The sequence below is a fragment of the Astyanax mexicanus genome, chromosome 17, assembly GCF_023375975.1.
Source record: "Astyanax mexicanus isolate ESR-SI-001 chromosome 17, AstMex3_surface, whole genome shotgun sequence".
In the NCBI taxonomy this organism is placed as follows: Eukaryota; Metazoa; Chordata; class Actinopteri; order Characiformes; family Acestrorhamphidae; genus Astyanax; species Astyanax mexicanus.
In genome coordinates this window covers 7,282,423-7,301,562 of record NC_064424.1, presented here as the reverse complement: position 1 = coordinate 7,301,562, position 19,140 = coordinate 7,282,423, and the positions used below count along the sequence as shown (strand labels likewise).

Sequence of the window (19,140 nt, the reverse complement as noted above, 5' to 3'; positions counted from 1 at the left end):
TACCAGTTGTTTTATGGTGAACTTCCATTACCATTGTGAGTACATAAATATACTGTATGATTGCTTGTCTACGCTGTTATATTATCATTATGTCAGTGGCATTTAATAGTCTTGAAATGACAATACTATTTATTGCAATAATGTCTAGGACAACATAGCGTCCACAAAACTTCTTGTCATGCCTAGTTGTTAATTGTAAATTTTATAGCATGTTCTTAGGCTTTTTTGTGGCGTATTCTAATCTTTGTAACAATTTTAGTGACTTACAGTGAGAAATATCATATACTGTAGGTAGTTTGTAGTTTATTACATTGTTAATATTGTATTATATGATTTATGAGATTATTTATGTAGGCACTTTGACCACACACGTATGGATTTTATGTATAGTTACTGAACATACTTTATTTTGGAATAAAAGTTAAAACAATTGGTTTACCTTCAGTCAACAGAAGAATACTGATTGTCTGTGAAATTCTGTGAAATTGCCAGTGTGAAATTAATCCAATAAATGTGATAAATGTGATAAATGTTTTATAGGTAGTTTGTAATTGATTACACAGTTCCTTATGATGATATGACATGATATGTTTTATACGTTTCTTTATGTAGGCACTTTTTTAAAGGAATTTTTATACAGTTACATACTTTATTTTGCAATAAAAGTTAAAGTGATTGCCTTACCTTCAATCAACAGTATAAATCCAACGATTTTTAATGAACACTATGAAGACTCTGTACTCTTCCTTAAACAATTATCTTACAATAGCTCTGTACAGTGCTATTATGGTTTACACTATGTACAACTACATACAGCTCTGAAAAATATTAAGAGACTCCTTTTCAGATTCTGAATCAGTTTCTCTGATTTTGCTTTTTATAGGTATACATTTGAGTAAAATGATCATTGCTGTTTTATTCTATGAACTATGAACAACATTTCTCCCAAATTTGAAAAAAAAAAAAACTATTGTCATTTAGAGAATTTATTTGCAAAAAATGAGAAATAACAAAAATTACTGAAATAACAAAAAAGTTGCAAAGCTTTCAGAAACTTTCAGGTTCATATACATAAAGTTTTAAGACCCTGGTTTTTAATCACATTTTCATGCATCTTGCCATGCAGTCTTACACACTGCTTTTGGATAACTTTATGCCTTTACTCCTGGTGCAAAAATTGAAGCAGTTCAGTTTGGTTTGATGGCTTGTGATCATCCATCTTCCTCTTGATTATATTCCAGAGGTTTTCAATTTGGTAAAATCAAAGAAACTCATCATTTTTAAGTGGTCTCTTATTTTTTTCTAAAGCTGTATGTGTTCAAATACACATATTTGTTTGAATAAATAAAACTTCTTTGTAAATAGAGGGAGGGTGGGGGGTGGGGCTTTAAGAAAGGGCCTTCCTGCTCATTAACTCTGCTAGCTCAGCAAGCTGCTCCAAAATATGTTTAACAGCTTAACCCACTGCACGTAGCATGAACTAGCCATTCTGCTAGGTCTGACACCCATTGTGTCCGCTGTATGCTCATTTCACACAACCCAGCGTCATGTTAACACACAGCGTTCAGCACGTTCAGGCGTACTGCCAGACAGACCACAGAGCGCCCAGGGTGATGCTGTAGGCCAGCATGGCCAGGAGGTAGACCCTGAAGAGCAGCACGTCCAGCACGTAGCCCACCTGCAGCCACTCTTTAGCGATTTCCCTGCTCGCCTCCCTCTTCTCCAGAAACTGCCGGATGGAGGAGACCTCGTGCAGAATATTGTCCATGACCGGAGGGGTGCTGTCCCTCACGGGCATGCCCATACCGAGACCCCTCTCCATGTCTCTGGAGGTCTCGCAGTGGTGATTACAGCGAACTGCAGGATGAAAATAACATACAGTACCATTAAAATACCATTCAATACCATTGAAATAACATTTAATACCATTGGAATACCATTCAATACCATTGAAATAACATTTAATACCATTGGAATACCATTCAATACCATTGGAATACCATTGGAGTACAATTAGAATACCATTCAGTACCATTGGAATACCATTGTAATACCATTCAATACCATTGGAATACCATTCAATACCACTGGAATACCATTCAGTACCATTGGAATACCATTGGAATACCATTTAATACCATTGGAATACCATTGGAATACCATTCAATACCACTGGAATTTCATTCAATACCATCGAAATCGCATTTCAATTCAAAAGAAATGGAAACATTTTTTAATTTTTTTTATGTGAATGCTGACACTGTAACAAAGAATGTTATAAATACATTTAGCACACATTTAAAAAAGGTTTCAGGAACATTGCAGAAATAATGTACAAGGAACATTCTGAAAACATGTGACGTAAAAAATGGTTTGCAACAGAGCAATGTTTTAAAAAAATTCCAGGAACATTGCAAAAGTAAGGTTCAAGGAATGTTTTGGAAACATCCTTAAAATGTGTGATGTAAAAATGGTTTACACCAGAGAACATGAAACAGAGAACATTATAAGAATACTTGATATAAGAGCAATGTTTTGAAAAAGTAGGAACATTGTTGAAATAATGTTTCTAGGAACGTTCTGAAAATGTGTGATCTAATAATGGTTTGCAACAAAGAATGTTATAAGCTAATTTAGCTATGTTTTGAAAAGGTTTTAGGAACATTGCAGAAGTAATGTTCAAAGAATGTTCTGGAAACTTTCTGAAAACCTGTGACATAATGATGGTTTGCAACAGAGAACATGAAACAGAGAACGTTAAGAACGTTTAGCAATGTTTTGAAAAAGTTCCAGGAACAATACAGAAATAATGTTTCTAGAAACGTTCTGAAAAAGTGTGATGTAATAATGGTTTGCAACAGAGAACATGCAATAGAGAACATTATAAGAATGTTTAGCAATGTTTTAAAATTTTTCCAGGAACATTACAGAAATAATGTTTAAGGAATGCTCTGAAAACGTGTGATGTCATAATGGTTTGCAACAGAGAACATGCAACAAAGAACCTTCAAAACCATTGAAAAGGCTTGGAATCCTATTTCAAAAGAATGGAAAGGATGTTTTATGTTTTTTAGAATGCAAATGCTGGAACTGTTGTAAGAATAAATGCTGTGGTCACCTCCCAGCTAACAAAAAATATATAAAAACCTTTAGCCATGTTTTAAAAAAGTTTCAGGAACATTGCAGAAGGGATGTTCAAGGAATGTTCTGGAAACGTCCTGAAAACATGTGACGTAATAATAGTTTGCAACAGAGAACAAGCAATAGAGAACATTATAAGGACATTTAGCAATGTTTTGAAAAGGCTCCAGGAACATTGCAGAAAAAATGTAAAGTTTTGGAAGTTTTAAAGTTTTGGAAACATTCTAAAAATGTGTGATGTTATAATGGTTATAATGGCAATAGAGGACGTTATAAAAATGTTTAGCAAAGTTTTGAAAAGGTTCCAAAAATGCAACAGTCATAATGTTCAAGGAATGTTCTGGAAAAGTCCTAAAAATGTCCTGAAAATGTGTGATGTAATAATTGTTTGCAACAAAGAACGTGCAATAGAAAATGTTATAAGAACATTTAGCAACGTTTTAAAAATGTTTGGAACATTGCAGAAATGATGTTCAATGAATGTTCTGAAAATGTGTGATGTAATAATGGTTTGCAACAGGGAACATGCAACAGAGAATGGTATTAGAAAATTTAGCAATATTTTGAAAAGTTTTTAGGAACATTACAGAAATAATGTACTAGGAACGTTCTGGAAATGTTCTGAAAATGTTCTGAAAACATATGATTTAATAATGGTTTGTAACAGAGAACATGCAATAGAGAATGCTATGAGGATGTTTAGCAATGTATTGAAAAGGTTTCAGGAACATTGCTGAAATTATGTTTCAGGAATGTTTGAAACATATGACGTAATAATAGGTTGCAACAGAGAACATGCAATAGAGAACATTAAAAGAACATTTAGCAATGTTTAGAAAAGGTTCCAGGAACAATCCAGAAATAATACACAATTAATTTTCTGAAAACATGTGATGAGATAATGTTTTGCAAAAGAGAACATTATGAGAACGTTTAGCAATGTTTTATATAAAAAAAAAAGGTCCAGGAACATTGTTAAAATAATGTTTCTAAGAATGTTCTGAAAATTTTCTGTGTGATGTAATAATGGTTTGCAACAGAGAACGTCATGAAAAAGTTTTGCAATGTTTTGAAAAAAATCCAGGAATATTACAGAAATAATGTACAAGGAATATTCTGGAAACATTCTGAAAATGTGTGATGTAATGATGGATTGCAACAGAAAACATACAACAGAGAAGTTATATAAACGTTTAGCAAAGTTTTGAAAAGGTTCCAGAAACATTGCAGAAATAATGTTCAAGGAACGTTCTGAAAATATGCGATGCAGTAATGGTTTGCAACAGAGAACATGCAACAAAGAACGTTTAGCAATGTTTTTAAAAGGTTCTAGGAACATTGCAGAAATAATGTACACGCAACATTCTGGAAATGTTCTGAAAACATATGATGTATTAGCAGCAGAGAACATGCAATAGAGAGAACGTTATAAGAACATTTAGCTATTTTTGAAAAGGTTTTAGGAACATTGCAGAAATGTCTGGTTCTGTCTAGCATTTTAATATCAGGTAATATGAGGTGACTATTTCAGAAACAATGAATAAGCAGGTATTCCAATACTTTTGTCCAAGATAAAGAAGATTGTAACAGTGCATTATTTGTCATTTTATAATATTCTATATTTTATTTTCAGTATAATTGTTTATTGAAAACAAACATCTATAAAATGTCTTTAAAAAGATGCCTAGTGCCAAAAGCTTACCACGGTTGTAGCGTATTCAATATTCATGGTTTCAGCCATACCTGTATTAATAATTAATGGATCTAAATCCCAATTCTCCTCATTACCTGAACATTCAGGCAGACTTGCTTTTACATACGTCTATTAAAGGGATGAGATGTGAGGTGAGGTTCTGCAGGATCTGCTCTGAAAGCTCACCTGTGTTCATGTTGTTCTCTTTGTAGTGCGGGAGGTCAGACTCGCGGTTCAGCAGGGAGCAGAACTTCTTATTCCGGATGCAGAGCAGCACTGTGGCCTTCTCCAGCACCAGGTTCTTCACCCACTGAGGAACATGAGACTGCAGGTCCTGCTTATGCACCAGCCGCACTATCAGCACTGTTTCTGTCAGACTGATCACCAGCAGGGCCATGCACACTACGAAATACACACCTGAACACACACACACAGACAGGAATCAGGGCTTTCCGTGTAAAAAATACTAAAAGTACATTTGCAATTTAATATACTAAAAGAAAAAAAACACATTACATATACTTAAAGTGCACTTTAGTGTAGGTTTTTTTTACATTCCCTGGTGAAAAAAGATATACTTAACTGTACTTAAAACATATTTTGAAATGTCTAACAGATTTATGTACTTAAATTATATTAAAGGTACATTAATATTATGTTTTCATCAAATGTTTAAAAGTAAACTTTGATCATACTTTGAAAAAAGTACAATACTACTATGAAGTAAACTTTTAATTTAATGTAATTCAATATACTTCTAGAATACTGTATTTATTTTCAAATATACTTTTTTTATCAAAGTGTGTTAAAAACAACAGTTACAGTAGTTCAATGTATCATGTAACTTTTTAGAAAGTAAATTAAATTATTACATTTATAAAATTTAAAGTAAATTTGTAACACGCTTAACATTGTAGTACAATATATTAAAATATATTTTTATACCCAGCAAAGTATACTAGAAGTGTGATACTTACAAAATACAGGAACAAGAAGCATATTTGTACTCTAATGTAAATAGATCACATATATTTAACATCATCAATTCTTAGTACATTTCTAATATACCTGGTGTATAATAAATAGTGATACAGTTGTAATACTCATTAAATGTATTATAGTTTTACTGTAAGCATATTTAAAATATGGAGTTATTAACCAATTTTTTCCCTATTTTTGTAATAATGTAAATCTGGTTGTTTTTTAATATTGTATCCAAATTTCATGTAAAATAGACCAATTAAAATGCCTTTAAATTGGTTAATAATAAAATAATTGATTTTCTTTGCAATTCAAGATGGTTTGTCAAGCAACAGTAACATAGTTTAGGGACATACCCACAGAACCTCATCAAAAATGTATGATATTTCATATACCAGCAACAATTGATCAAAAACAGGTTTCATTTATCAATGTCTTCCTTAGAAGTCATTTTTTCAATTTGTTCTAAAAAAAAAAAAAAGTCCAAATATACAGTGCAATTAACAGCAGAACTGTTTTCATATGGAGGTCAAAAATAAATGAATAAATGAATGCAGAAAGAAATACATCGGAAAATAAATAAATAAACGCAGAAATAAATAGCTATGTAAATAAATAAACAAATGTATCAAAAGAAAAATTTGATGTATATGTATTTATTTTTATATTTTAATTATAATAATTATTTACCGTTCTAATTGTAAGTGATTTACTTACATTTTTATTTTTATTTTTTTAATTTTGGCAGTTTTGGTCCTCCATATTTTCAGAGCTATACTTGTTCCCTGCCAAACATCGAACATTTTATCTAGTTATCTAGTTCTACTACAATGGATTACCGACTTGTTTTTGTTTCCGACAACCGATTTGTGCCTTGCCCTCTCTATTGTTTATTTTAGTTGCCAAACTATTTTTGTATTTTTGTCCGCTATTTTTGTAGATTTACAGTGTATGACCCTGTTTTGCCTGACTACCCTCTGGTATGTTGTTTTTATTTGCTGCCATATTGTTATTGACCCTGCCTGTCCCTTACTCCTTACTCCATATTTTCAGAGCTATACTTGTATAAGGCTGAATCCCACTGTCCTCAAAAACTGAACTAACCCCAAGTAAAAAAAACAAAAAACACTGTTAAATGTCAGAGACTTCATTAAAACTGCGTAAGTGTGTTTTAAAAAGAAATTCCTAAAATTCTTCTTAAGAACGTGAGTAAATGAGGTCCAATTTGCAGCTGTACTGGTTGCTAGGCGTATAAAATAATGGAAACCCTGCATGAAATATTTACAGTCTTTGGCATTTGATCAACTGCAGCTACTACAGTATATAGGAGCTCTTTGTATGTTTACAATGACAGACTCAAGCCCCTGGGTTGCTGCACAATTTATCAGCCTCCTTTACCCTTTCTACCCACAGGAGCACCGCTGACTGAGGATAATCTGAGTGGTGAACCAGCTTCAGCACAGCAGTGGAACGAGCATGGTTGTGGTGCACTGGTGTGAGTTTCCCTGTTGCCCTGGTAAACCTGTTAGTGGCGTTTTGAACAATATGTACTGTACTTGTGCTGGATATGAGCTTCTGTATTATAGGGTGAATTAAGGGTAAATTGGGACAAAAAGTCAAATGTTTTTGCTTACATTGCTTATGTTTTTGCTAAGCCCTATCTATGAAACCACAAATTCAAAATGAACCTCTTTAGTACTACATAAATTGATCATTTGTTTGGCTATTTACATCCATTACTAGCAAAAAAACTGCCTCAAATTGTCCTCAAAATTGTCCCAATCACCCTTAATTCTCTGATTATTCTTGAGCATAAGACCACTGGTAACTGTGTATTTTGATAAGTAGATTATTCTCAAACCAACAAAAAAATCAAAGGAACACCAATATAATATCTGATCAGCTTCTCTTTGACTATCTGTAGTAGAGCACTATTACTGTATACACACCTGCCCAAACGAATCATATCAAGACTAAAAAAAAGGAACCAGATTAAAACTAAAAAAACTAAAAAGTGCAGCTGTGTCATTCCTGCTGTTGACAGTCTGCCTGCTCTGGACTCTGAACTTCTCAAAGACTCCAATTTCCAGCATGCACTCACATCATTCCCACTCCCCCAGTTACTGATTGTTTCCACCTGGCCTATCCTGTTTAAATACTTCTCAATTTGCTCTGTTCCCTGCCGAACATCAAACATTGCCTCTAGTTATCTAGTTCTACTACAACGGGTTTCCTTTGATTATTGTCTTTGTTACCGACTCGTTTTTGTTTTTGACCCCCGATTTGTGCCTTGCCCTCTCAACTGTTTATTTTAGTTGCCAAACTATTTTTGTATTTTTGTCCGCTATTTTTGTAGATTTACAGTGTATGACCCTGTTTTGCCTGACTATGCTCTGGTATGTTGTTTATATTAGCTGCCATATTGTTATTGACCCTGCTTGTCCCTTACTACTCCTAGTACTGTAAGCCAAGCCCCTTTGTTAATAAATTGTTTGGTATCCGCGAGTGTCTGACATGTGTCTGGCCTGCGTGACAAGGTGTGAAAACTCCCCTTCATAGCCCTTAAACTGCTATTAAAATCCCAAAAGGTTTGCCAAGACATGTCCATGTCCATGTTCACCCAAAAAAACAGTACAATCATTTACAGGGTTGACTGGGTATTTTAGTTGGTCAACTATTCTCAAACGGTGAAACAGAGGTTTGAAAATCCAAGCAACCCCAATTTGTTATTGGCTATGATTGTTCCTGTACATTGATGATATGTTGAAACATATGGGCTGGTATATCTAATGAAATGTGATGTTTCTGTTATTGTTGAACATCATCATATATCCAATATGCAGCATTAGTGTAGATGCAATGATTTAGGATGTTTTCAGACTAATAATTGGTATGGTCTAGTCTGAATTAGTGAACAAGTTTTAAAGGTTGGAGCTTTTTCCTGTTGGTTTGGTTTGTTTTCACACAGAGAAAAATCCAAGTGCACCAAAATACATCACAGCAAACAATGTTCCCTAATTTACCATAAAGAAATTTCAGAGATAGCATTTTCTCATAGCTGTAGTAATTAGTAGTAATTATTGCATCAACATGAAGTTTAGCTTAAATTTGTGGACTTTACATATAAAACAGGGTTTGTGAACGTAAGATGAATTTAGACTGTTTTCACACCTTTTAGTTCAGTCAAATCAGACTCTTTATAGATATATTTCAAACTGTTTATAGTCTATGGTGTAATATGGCATAATTTCTGTATTAAATTTTTGCTCTACCCTAAACTGGTCTAACCAATCAGCAGAGAGAACACTCTTACATGGTTTGATGCGTTTTTTTGTGCAGTGGGTTTTTCTATTGTGCAAAAACATTCCAAACCAACTGGAAAAAGCTCCAAGTTTACAAACTTGTTAACTGATTTGAACCAGAGCAAACAGACTATACTTAAACCAGAGTCTACTTTAACCAAAATTTAAGATGTGAAAAGATTTTAAATGTCTATCTCAAAATTCTCAATGTTTATTCAGACATAATGGCCACGTTCATCCAATAAAACTGTATAGGATTAAGACCTTTAAGATTCTCTGTTTGTCCACTGCATAATGTTATACAGCTTTATTCTTTTTTCCTTTATTCAGAACAAGATGCTTGATTTTACCGATAAGCGGCGTGCCGATGGCTGTGGCGGGCAGCGTGTCGGAGACGATGATGAGGAAGACTGAGTAGCCCAGCAGCAGAGTGATCTTAAAGGACACCCTCTCGCCGCTGTCTGGAGGCAGGTAGAAGCCCACTATGTCCATCACCATCAGGAAGATGCTGGGCAGGAGCAGGTTGACTGTGTAGAACAGAGGTCTGCGTCGAATCACCACCTGAGAGTCGCAGGAAGAAAAATTTTACTAAATAAATACACTACCAGTCAAAAATGTGAATACACCTTTTCATTCAATGTTTTTTTTTTTTATTTCTTACATTGTAAATTAATACTGAAGTAATCCAGACTATGAAGGAACACATAAAGAACCATGTAGTAACTTAAAAGTGTTAAACAAACCAAAATAATCTGTGAAGAATTTAGGTGCTCTTACCTGGGGAGATGTTAACTTGTGGTTTCTGAGGCTGATAACTCTGATGAACTTATCCTGTACAAAAAAAGGTAACTCCTGCTCTTCCTTTCCTGGGGCGGTCCTGATGAGAGCCAGTTTCATCATAACATTTTTTGCTAGTCTTTGTCACTGCATTTGAAATTCTTGATTTTTTTTTTTGTGTTTGATTGACATTCATTTCTTATAGTGTTTTTGTCTTTACATAGTTGAATAGTTCTTGCCACATTATTCAAATAGAGCTATTCACTGTATACCTGTAACTCTACCTCTTCACAACTTTACAACTGATGCTCTCAAACACATTGAGAGACAAGAAACTCAAGTAATTAACTCTTGACGAGTTCAGCACAGCTGTTAACTGAAAACCTGAATTTCAGGTGAATCTACCTCATAAAGATGACTGATGTGTAAAACTGTCATCTAAGCAAGAGGTGCTACTTTGAAGAACGTAAAATATAAAACATATTCTGGTTTGTTTAACACTGTTTTGTTCAATAAATTATTTTATATGTTTTTCTTCATAGTTTGAATGATTTTAGTATTACATAACACTTGTGTAATATATTCACAGCTCTGGAAAAAAAATAAGAGACCACTTAAAAATAATGAGTTTCTTTGATTTTACCAAATTAAAAACTTCTGGAGTATAGAACAAGCCAAGATACATAAAAACTGATTTCTGGACTCTTAAAACTTTATGAATATATATACTTGTTTTATTTGCATTATTTGAGGTCTGAAAGGTTTGCATCTTTTTTGTTATTTTCTGCAAATAAATGCTTTAAATAACAATATTTTTATTTGGAATTTGGGAAAATGTTGTCCGTAGATAATATACCAATATTCAAGCATATACCTATAAATAGCAAAATCAGAGAAACTGATTTAGAAACTGAAGTGGTCTCTTATTTTTTTCCAGTTTATATACATATATATATACATATATATATATATAAATAACAGTGGTACATACATGGAATTTCATCTCAGCGTAGTAGTCGTCGTTGTCCACGCTGAAGCACTTGTATTTGGACAGAACGTGCAGCAGCTCCCACTCGCCCTGGTTCATGAACACAGACTTATCCACCTTCACTTCCTCCGGGCTCCTCATTAGCGTGATGTTGATGTCATTAACTACAGGATGAGAAATGCTAAAGGTCACTTCATTCAGACTGATTGCAGACTCCTGTAGAGTGGTATTATTTACAATGGCTTTACCTAGGCTTGATTAATTTGGTGCCTACTTGTTGGGCAATAATGATATTATTATTGTTATTATTGTTATTATTGTTATTATTATTATTAGTAGTAGTCACTGTAAAACCTAACTGCATTTCTTACTGAACTAATTAAGTTAACATAACATGAATATTACAGACACTTATAAACTTATAAACTGATAAAGTTAAACTAACTTAAAAAAAAGAATTTGTGGCCTTCTTGCATTTATAGCTGCTCAAGTGTTTGATTTGAGTTAGTGTAACTTAAATCTTAAATTTTCTCGGTTTTCTCAAATGAAATAAGTTGATGCTGTTTGATAGGAAGTTTTTATAACTACAGCCGATTTATTTTACTTTAATAGTTGTAAATGAGTTAGCTCAATAGCTTGATTTGCTGGAGTTTTGTAAAAACAGTGAATTTAAGTTGCATTAAGGTGTAATGCATTTCTGTTAAGGCAGACATACTTAATTTTAACGAGTTGGCAAAACTATTATATACATTTAAATGGAGATCTTTGAGTTGAACCAACTTATATTAACTGAGTTAGTCTTTTTCCATTGGCAGCTTCTTTTCCATTGGCTTCTGGCACAATCTATTTGCATACTGGGTGTGTCCCCCAGTTTCTGAATAACACTCACCATCAGTGTGTAGCCATTCCCCCTGGGCTACATTAGGTAAACTTGTAGATCATATATCATGAATAACTGTTTAGCCTCTGTGTTGTTTTAGGCTGTAAGAACAAGCATCATTATCTGATCTGCAGTAACTCTCTCATGGCTGTGCTCTCAATACTGTTCAGTCTATAGCTAATTTATGTGAATGAATTCTTTTGAGAATTAACATTTTTTTGTTCAACTCCACACATTGTTAAAATTAACTAAAAAATTAGTTTTGAAAACTTAATTCCTTTGAGGCAAAGATTAACTTAAAAATGATTTGAGTAGACTTAACGTATTAGGGTGTATAGTTCAAAATACTTAAACAAACTAACAATTACACTGTCAACAGGGTTAGCACAAGTCACTTGATTTACTCAATTCTATATAACAATGATTATGTGTATTAATCACACTCATTTAAAAAAATAATTTATTAAACTTAAATGGTTTAAGACAATAGGTTTCCTCAAATAGTTTGAGTTTACTTAACTTGTCAAGTTTTACAGTGTTGTAGTATTAGTAGTACTACTAGTAGTAGTGGTAGCAGTGTGTTTGTATGTATTATAAAGGGGAACTCACTTGTGTGCAGCCAACTCTGAAAGGTAAGGCTGCAATTCTGGATGTCGAAGGGGAAGTTATAGATGTTGAGGGAGCAGGCGGTCACCACCTGGATGGGCTTGTAGTTCTGCACCAGTCCATCACTGGTCACGTACACATACGGTATATCTGGAGATTTTCCCACATCCACACTGTAACAGTGAAAAAGAGAAAGATAGATTCATTATAGCAAAATTCTTTGATTAATTGTAGATAATCACAAGACCAAGGGCCCTATTTTAGCTATCTTTCGGTGAGCTGCCAACCGTGCCTTGTGTGTCTTTGCTATCGTAACGACAGGAAAAGTACACGTTGCTATTTTAAGCCTTTTTCCCCTATGCTAGAAATGCTTTTTTATATATATATCTAATTTTTCCCATTTTCTCCCCAATTTTGCATAGCCAATTACGCAACCCACTTATTAGGACTCCCCCTATTAGACTAGCACATGCTTCCTCTGATACATGTGAAGCCAGCCACCGCTTCTTTTCGAGCTGCTGCTGATGCAGCATTATCGAGTAGCATCAAAGCGAGCTTGGAAAAAAAGTGCAGCGACTCGGTTCTGATACATCAGCTCACAGACGCCCTGTGCTGCAGACATTACCCTTTTGTGATGTGGGGAGAGAGCTTGATGGCAAAGCTGCATGCGCGGGGGTTCGACCGTGCGACCTCCCGCTCATAGACTAACTTGAAGACTCATCTATTCGCCCAGGCATTTGAATCTTCCTAGGGATTTATGTTGTGGCCCTTGTTCTTTTTATTGTTCTTTTCTCAAGTATATTATTTATTTAATATCATAGATTAGGAGTTAAGAATATTTTATAGTTTTATCTCTGATTTGCTCTCTTTTCAATTTTGTTTTATTGTGCAGCACTTTTGGTTGACACTTAATGTCTTTTAAATGTGCTTTATAAATAAAATTTACTTGACTTGATTTTACTTAAATGTAGAGCTACCTGGACGTGCCCAATGTTTTCATTTTTAAGCGGGGGTGTGCGAGTGTTGGGGAAGAACCTGTCATTACCACGATAGCAATGAACATCTGACTGCTGACGTCTGTCTAGGTTGTGTTCAGTCAGTGGTGCACTTGTGTTTTGTCTGCCAAGATAACAATACTATATTGTAATTTAAGAGTTCAGAAATCAATATTTGGTGGAATAACCCTGGTTTTTAATCACAGTTTTCATGAATCTTGGCATGTTCTCCTCCACCAGTCTTACACACTGCTTTTGGATAACTTTATGCCACTCCTGCTTCAGACACAACAACACAAACTGCGACAATTCAGATGCTTTTAGCATAACTTATAACTTAAACAACAACCATGTAAATGTCAGAAAACTTTACTTACAACTCATTGATGACAATATCCGGCACCCACACATTGGCAGTGGGCATGGAGATCTTTTTAACATCATCAAAATCTTCTGGATTCCACACAAGGAATTCATCGATCCATTGCTTTAGACGAGACAGGAAAAAAAATCTGAATAATTCTACAAATTTTTTTTTTTTCATTTTTTATATTGATGTACAGTATTGTGCAAATATTTTAGGCACCTGTGGAAATTTGTAGTAAAGTAAAGGCTTTTTATCTGTGAAGTAAGTGTTTATTAGCTCAGTAAAACACTAAAACATTACAATAAATACAAACAGAAATTTTACAGCTTTAACATCTTCTAATCTCTCCTCATCTGAGTTTAATAGTTATTTCTAGTTCTCATCATATTAATCAACACCTGGTTTGGTAAATTGGTAAATTTATGTCATTTAGGTGAGCTGCTGATGGAACTGAACATATCCCTTATGTTATGTTCATTTGTCAGGAACAGCAACGGTGTTCCCGGGTCAGTTTGATCCAATGCATGTTTAAATATCCAATTAATATACAAAATAATAATTATTCAAAATAATAATTATTCTATCAATATTTATGGCAATGGTGTTCATTACCTCTAAGAGGTAATGCTTCAATCAGGATAATTCACTTGTTTTTCATTAAAAAAACACATGTTCAACCTTTTTTTTTAAATGTTTCACTACTTTACTACGTTTGAAAGACCAAACATATTAGACATAATAGCTACATACATAACATTAAAACATAACATTGAATTTTGTTTTAGGTTTTGTTTATTGCAGGGGGTTATAAGTTGATTACACTAATTACACTACACTACGCAGAGGAAGTTTTATACTGAAAAAAATACTTTTTTTACTTTTTTTTCCTAGATCTTAGATTCTTTAACATACTTTTGTAACATAACAGTAGGGTTAAACGCATGCTGGCTGAAAAGCATCCAGGAGAAATCTGGAATCTCTACACTTTGTTCTTCAGCTTGTCTCACAGGATATAACATACATAGTTAAAATGAGATACATTCCTTGTTACAATTTGCTGTATTTATGTTTATTTGCATCTGTTTAAATTATATATGGTGCTTTTTCAGGTAAAAACTCTGATATTGCTGAGATAAATGGATTCATTGGATGTAATTTCCTTTGGTGCCTAAAACGTTTGCACAGTATTGTAAATATTCTATTTTATAGTGTTTATAAACTTCATTGTACTTTATTTGCCACCAAAGCCTACCTGTCTGTACCACACATATGTTGTCAGAACCTGGTTCTTCTCATCCTGTAAGAAAAGTGTGCTATAAATTCATATAAAAAGTTCCATACTTACATTATACTTAATAAAAGAGATAATTGTAATCTTATAAATAAAATATAAATAATTTAACTCACCACATTCAGAATAGAATAGACCATCAAGTCAATGGCCACCATGGTCGAATCCCTCCAGTCTTTAACTGGCCGGACTCCTTTCTTGTATCCGGCGCTTAAAAACTCAGACAGTCGGACTAAAGTGGCGTTAGCGAATCTCCCGGTGTTACTGCCAAGCTTTTTAACTGCAAAACAACATCAGAAAAAACAATATCAGAGATAATATATGGTATAGATATATACAAACTTTATTACAAACTAATACAGCCATCTCCTGATTGTAATAATTCTTGTAATGTTGTTTTATCACTTTCAGACCATTTCAAACCATTACAATGGTCATCATGTATTTTCTTATTTTTTTCCAAATGTTTTTGTTCCACATAACACCTGCTGAGACCTGTTTTTAATCAAAATATACTATAAACGAGCCACAGAAAAAGTTTATAAGCCAATGAAACAATAGCTTAGCTCTGCCCACTGCACTAGAAAAAAAACAAGCAGCCCTAGAGCCAAAGAAGCAAATTAAAATAGCTTTTTAATAACTGTATATAATTGAGGACACTTTTTTCATGTTTATTATAGTGTTATAATATCAGGTCAATATAATACATTAATAGTGTTAAGCACAGGCCTCCAATTCAATATACATAAAACTTGTTATTATTATATATTATTATTATTATAGCTCATACAGATATACATTAAATATTAACCTGCAGGGCACAAGCACTCTTTTACAGTAACATACAGCAACAAGCGCAATAAGAACTAAATTACAGCAATTAAACAATAGAAATAATATTAAAACAAATTTAAATCCATCCAAAATAAATTTAAAAAGTAAAAATTCTATTTATATAATTTATTACATTTATTTTATATTTTTAATGTACTAAAAGTAAAAGTAAAAAAAACATATTTTTACTTTATGATGGATTTATGAGCGTATTTCACAGTAAAATGGCATTGCATGAAAACAGCTTCTCACGAAATTCTGTAGAATAGAATGATACTTTCATAATCAGTGGCCATTATATCTAATGCATTTTCCATTTGTCATGTTGTAATGAGTTGTAATGGGCTCAGTGATTTCAGCAAAGCTTTATAAATAATTCTACTTTCACTTTATGTACTGTACTGTGCAAAATGTACATTAAATTTTAATTTATTCTGTTTTGTTTATTTGCTCATCTAAATTAATGTATTAATCTTACTTTTGTTTAGACTGTATTTATAATATTAGAACATTGATTAAAAAAAATTCTATTGAGTTAATAATTGTAAAGTGTTCTAAAATTCTTCTTAAAAGAAAAATCAGTATTATTTGAATTATTATCTACATATATCTGGTTTGGTAAATCAGTGTTCGTTAAGTTAAGGTGCTGCTGCTGCTGGTGGAACTGAACAAATACATATGATACTTGGTAGAACTAAATCCTTTGTTCTTCTAACTCACATCAACTTCTGCTTTTCTTTTCTCATCTGAAGCTGTACAATTTTTTTTTATAAGCACACGTTTTCTACCATAACAGTTTTAAACTTTAAATTTGTATTTTCCCAGTATTTTTAATCTTTTAATTGACCATTTTTAATTTGATCTGTAACATAAAAGGAGAATTAACTAGCCTCAGTTTTGCTATAAATTTCAACCCTTTCTCAAAATTGACCAAAACTCTATGAATGAGATTAAAATAAGATTTTTTCATGTACATGTTTGTTACACTGATTAAGCCTAGCTTTGGTTACTAAGATTTCATACCTTCAATAATGATTTTCTTTTATTATGCAGTTTATATATATATCTATACTGTGACAGTTCTGTAAAAACACAACACTATTAGCGATTGAAGTGATTTTAAATCTTTGAATTTATTTTTTTTTTTTTCTGCGTTTGTTCACATCTACAGCTACAAGTTTATTTATAAGGATGCAGTACACACATTTTCTACGAGACAGTTTTAAACTTAAACTTAACCCTTGTGTGGTGTTCGGGTCTGTGGGACCCGTTTTCATTTTTCATCAAATGATACTAAAAAAATAAAATTCTAACTCAAACTCATTGGCATTGGCTCATTTTTTGTGAAAAACATATATCAAAACACATTTTCAATAAACACACATTGTACACCCCCCCCCCCCCCCCCCACACACACACATTTATATTACATACAGTATGTTTGGCCAAGGGCTAATAAACATTGCTTCATTTGTAAATTTGAAACTAAACAAATTTTCTACTCATATCTTGAGTTTAATTCATTTTCTTTTACATTTTATTAAAAAACTAATAAAAAAAGAGTAGCACTTTTTGAAAGAAATGTAACATAAGAAAGGTAAAGGGCAAATATTAACCATGTAAGCTGTTTATATTGCTTGCAATTTAGGTGAAGCAAGCATGTGTAAAGCATTTTAATGTAGAATTGCTTAATTTTGCTGAATTAAATACAAGTAACAAAGTAAACGAGTAACAAAAATATGAACACCACACAAGGGTTAAAGTTTGTGAGAGTTGTGAGAGTTGGAATAAAGTCAGGTGAGTCAGATCTGAGGTATTACCTGAGCAGGTCTGCACTGTGGCGTAGGTGCAGACGCTGAGCGCTGTCCACAGGGCTAAAGTCTGCATTCTGCTCGCTGCTCCAGGACAACACTCGCCGCTCTAATCAGGAGGAGAACAGCCTCTCGCTGCCTGTTAGCTCTGGCCTGCCTCCTTCAACTGATGATGATGCTCCCTGCAGTCTGTGTCTGTGAGCTGACCAGCAGCACTTCACTGCTGACTGCTGGACCAATTAATTACCCCCCCCTACCACCTCCTCCTCCTCCTGCCCCTGCCCCTGTCCAGCTCCAGCTCAGATCACCATCAAACAGAGCATGTGATGCAGCTGCTGCTCCAGACCGTCATGGTCAGCCCAATCTCCAGACCTGAACCCCATTAAAATAAACCTCTGGAATATAATCAAGAGGAAGATGGATGATCACAAGCCATCAAACCAAACTGAACTGCTTGAATTGTTGCACCAGGAGTAAAGCAGCATAAAGTTATCCAAAAGCAGTGTGTAAGACTGGTGGAGGAGAATGTGCCAAGATGCATAAAAACTGTGATTTAAAACCAGGGTTATTCCACCAAATATTAATTTCTGAACTTAAAACTTTATAAATATGAACTTGTTTTCTTTGCATTATTTGAGGTCTGAAAGCTCTGCATTTTTTTTTTTTTCGTTATTTCAGCCATTTCTCATTTTCTGCAAATAAATGCTACATTTTTGTTTGGAATTTCAAAGACATATTTTCAGTAATTTGTAGAATAAAAGAACAATGTTCATTTTACTCAAACATAAACCTATAAATCGCAAAATCAGAGAAACTGATAACTTAATGAGTCTCTTAATTTTTTCCAGAGCTGTAAATACAGTGGCTTCCAAAATTATTCATACCTTTTCACACTTAACTTTTTCACACTTTGTCATCCTGCAACCACAAGCTTAAATGTAATTTATTGGAATTTTAAGCTAAGATAGACCAACACAAAATAGCACGTCATTGTGAAGCAGAATGAATATGATACATGATTTAAAAAAAAACATTATCAAATAAAAAGTAGTCACACCCCCCATATAAAGACTGTAGAACTACAGTCTTTTACAGCTACAAAGTTAAGGATATTGCTCGTAGAAACAAAGCACATATATAATAATGTTATGCTTGATCAGTGTAGAACAGCTTACACATTCACATGCTGCTGTTTAAGAAGGTGTGTATCTCTTAACGAGCTGCAGCTGAACTATCAGATAGCTGTTCTCCATAGACAATCCATAGGGCCCCATTTTATTGATCTACAATCATACTGGTCAATTGCGGATTGCGCAGCTGGATTTAGGGCGTGTCGGTGTGTCTTTGGTTTCGTGTGGGCACAAAAAATATACCTTGCGCAGCTCAAAATGTGCAAAAGGCGTGTACTAATTCTCATAATTAATCATTTAAGAGGCAATTGAGCCATGACTTTGGCGCAGTCATATCTTAACAG

At 33.6% G+C, this 19,140-nt stretch overlaps 1 protein-coding gene across 1 annotated transcript; it reads right to left on the bottom strand.

Annotated features, from left to right (window-relative positions):
- Positions 1-588: 588 nt before the first annotated feature.
- On the bottom strand, positions 589-17,795 carry htr3a (5-hydroxytryptamine (serotonin) receptor 3A). Its single transcript, XM_022675875.2, has 9 exons — positions 17,676-17,795; positions 15,138-15,301; positions 14,983-15,027; positions 13,741-13,850; positions 12,372-12,541; positions 10,886-11,046; positions 9,468-9,678; positions 5,021-5,251; positions 589-1,857 (listed from the first exon to the last, which is right to left on the bottom strand). Exons 1-9 carry the CDS (start codon positions 17,740-17,742, stop codon positions 1,574-1,576), a joined length of 1,443 nt encoding a protein of 480 aa, XP_022531596.2. The 5' UTR covers positions 17,743-17,795; the 3' UTR covers positions 589-1,573.
- Between the last annotated feature and the right edge of the window lie 1,345 nt (positions 17,796-19,140).

Excerpts from the sequence above, each read along its gene's own strand:
- htr3a (XM_022675875.2), bottom strand. The coding sequence starts at position 17,742 with ATGCAGACTTTAGCCCTGTGGACAGCGCTCAGCGTCTGCACCTACGCC. Across the intron at positions 15,302-17,675 it reads CACAGTGCAGACCTGCTCAG|TTAAAAAGCTTGGCAGTAAC; the intron begins GTAATACCTCAG and ends GTTGTTTTGCAG. Across the intron at positions 9,679-10,885 it reads ACGCTGAGATGAAATTCCAT|GTGGTGATTCGACGCAGACC; the intron begins GTATGTACCACT and ends TGCGACTCTCAG.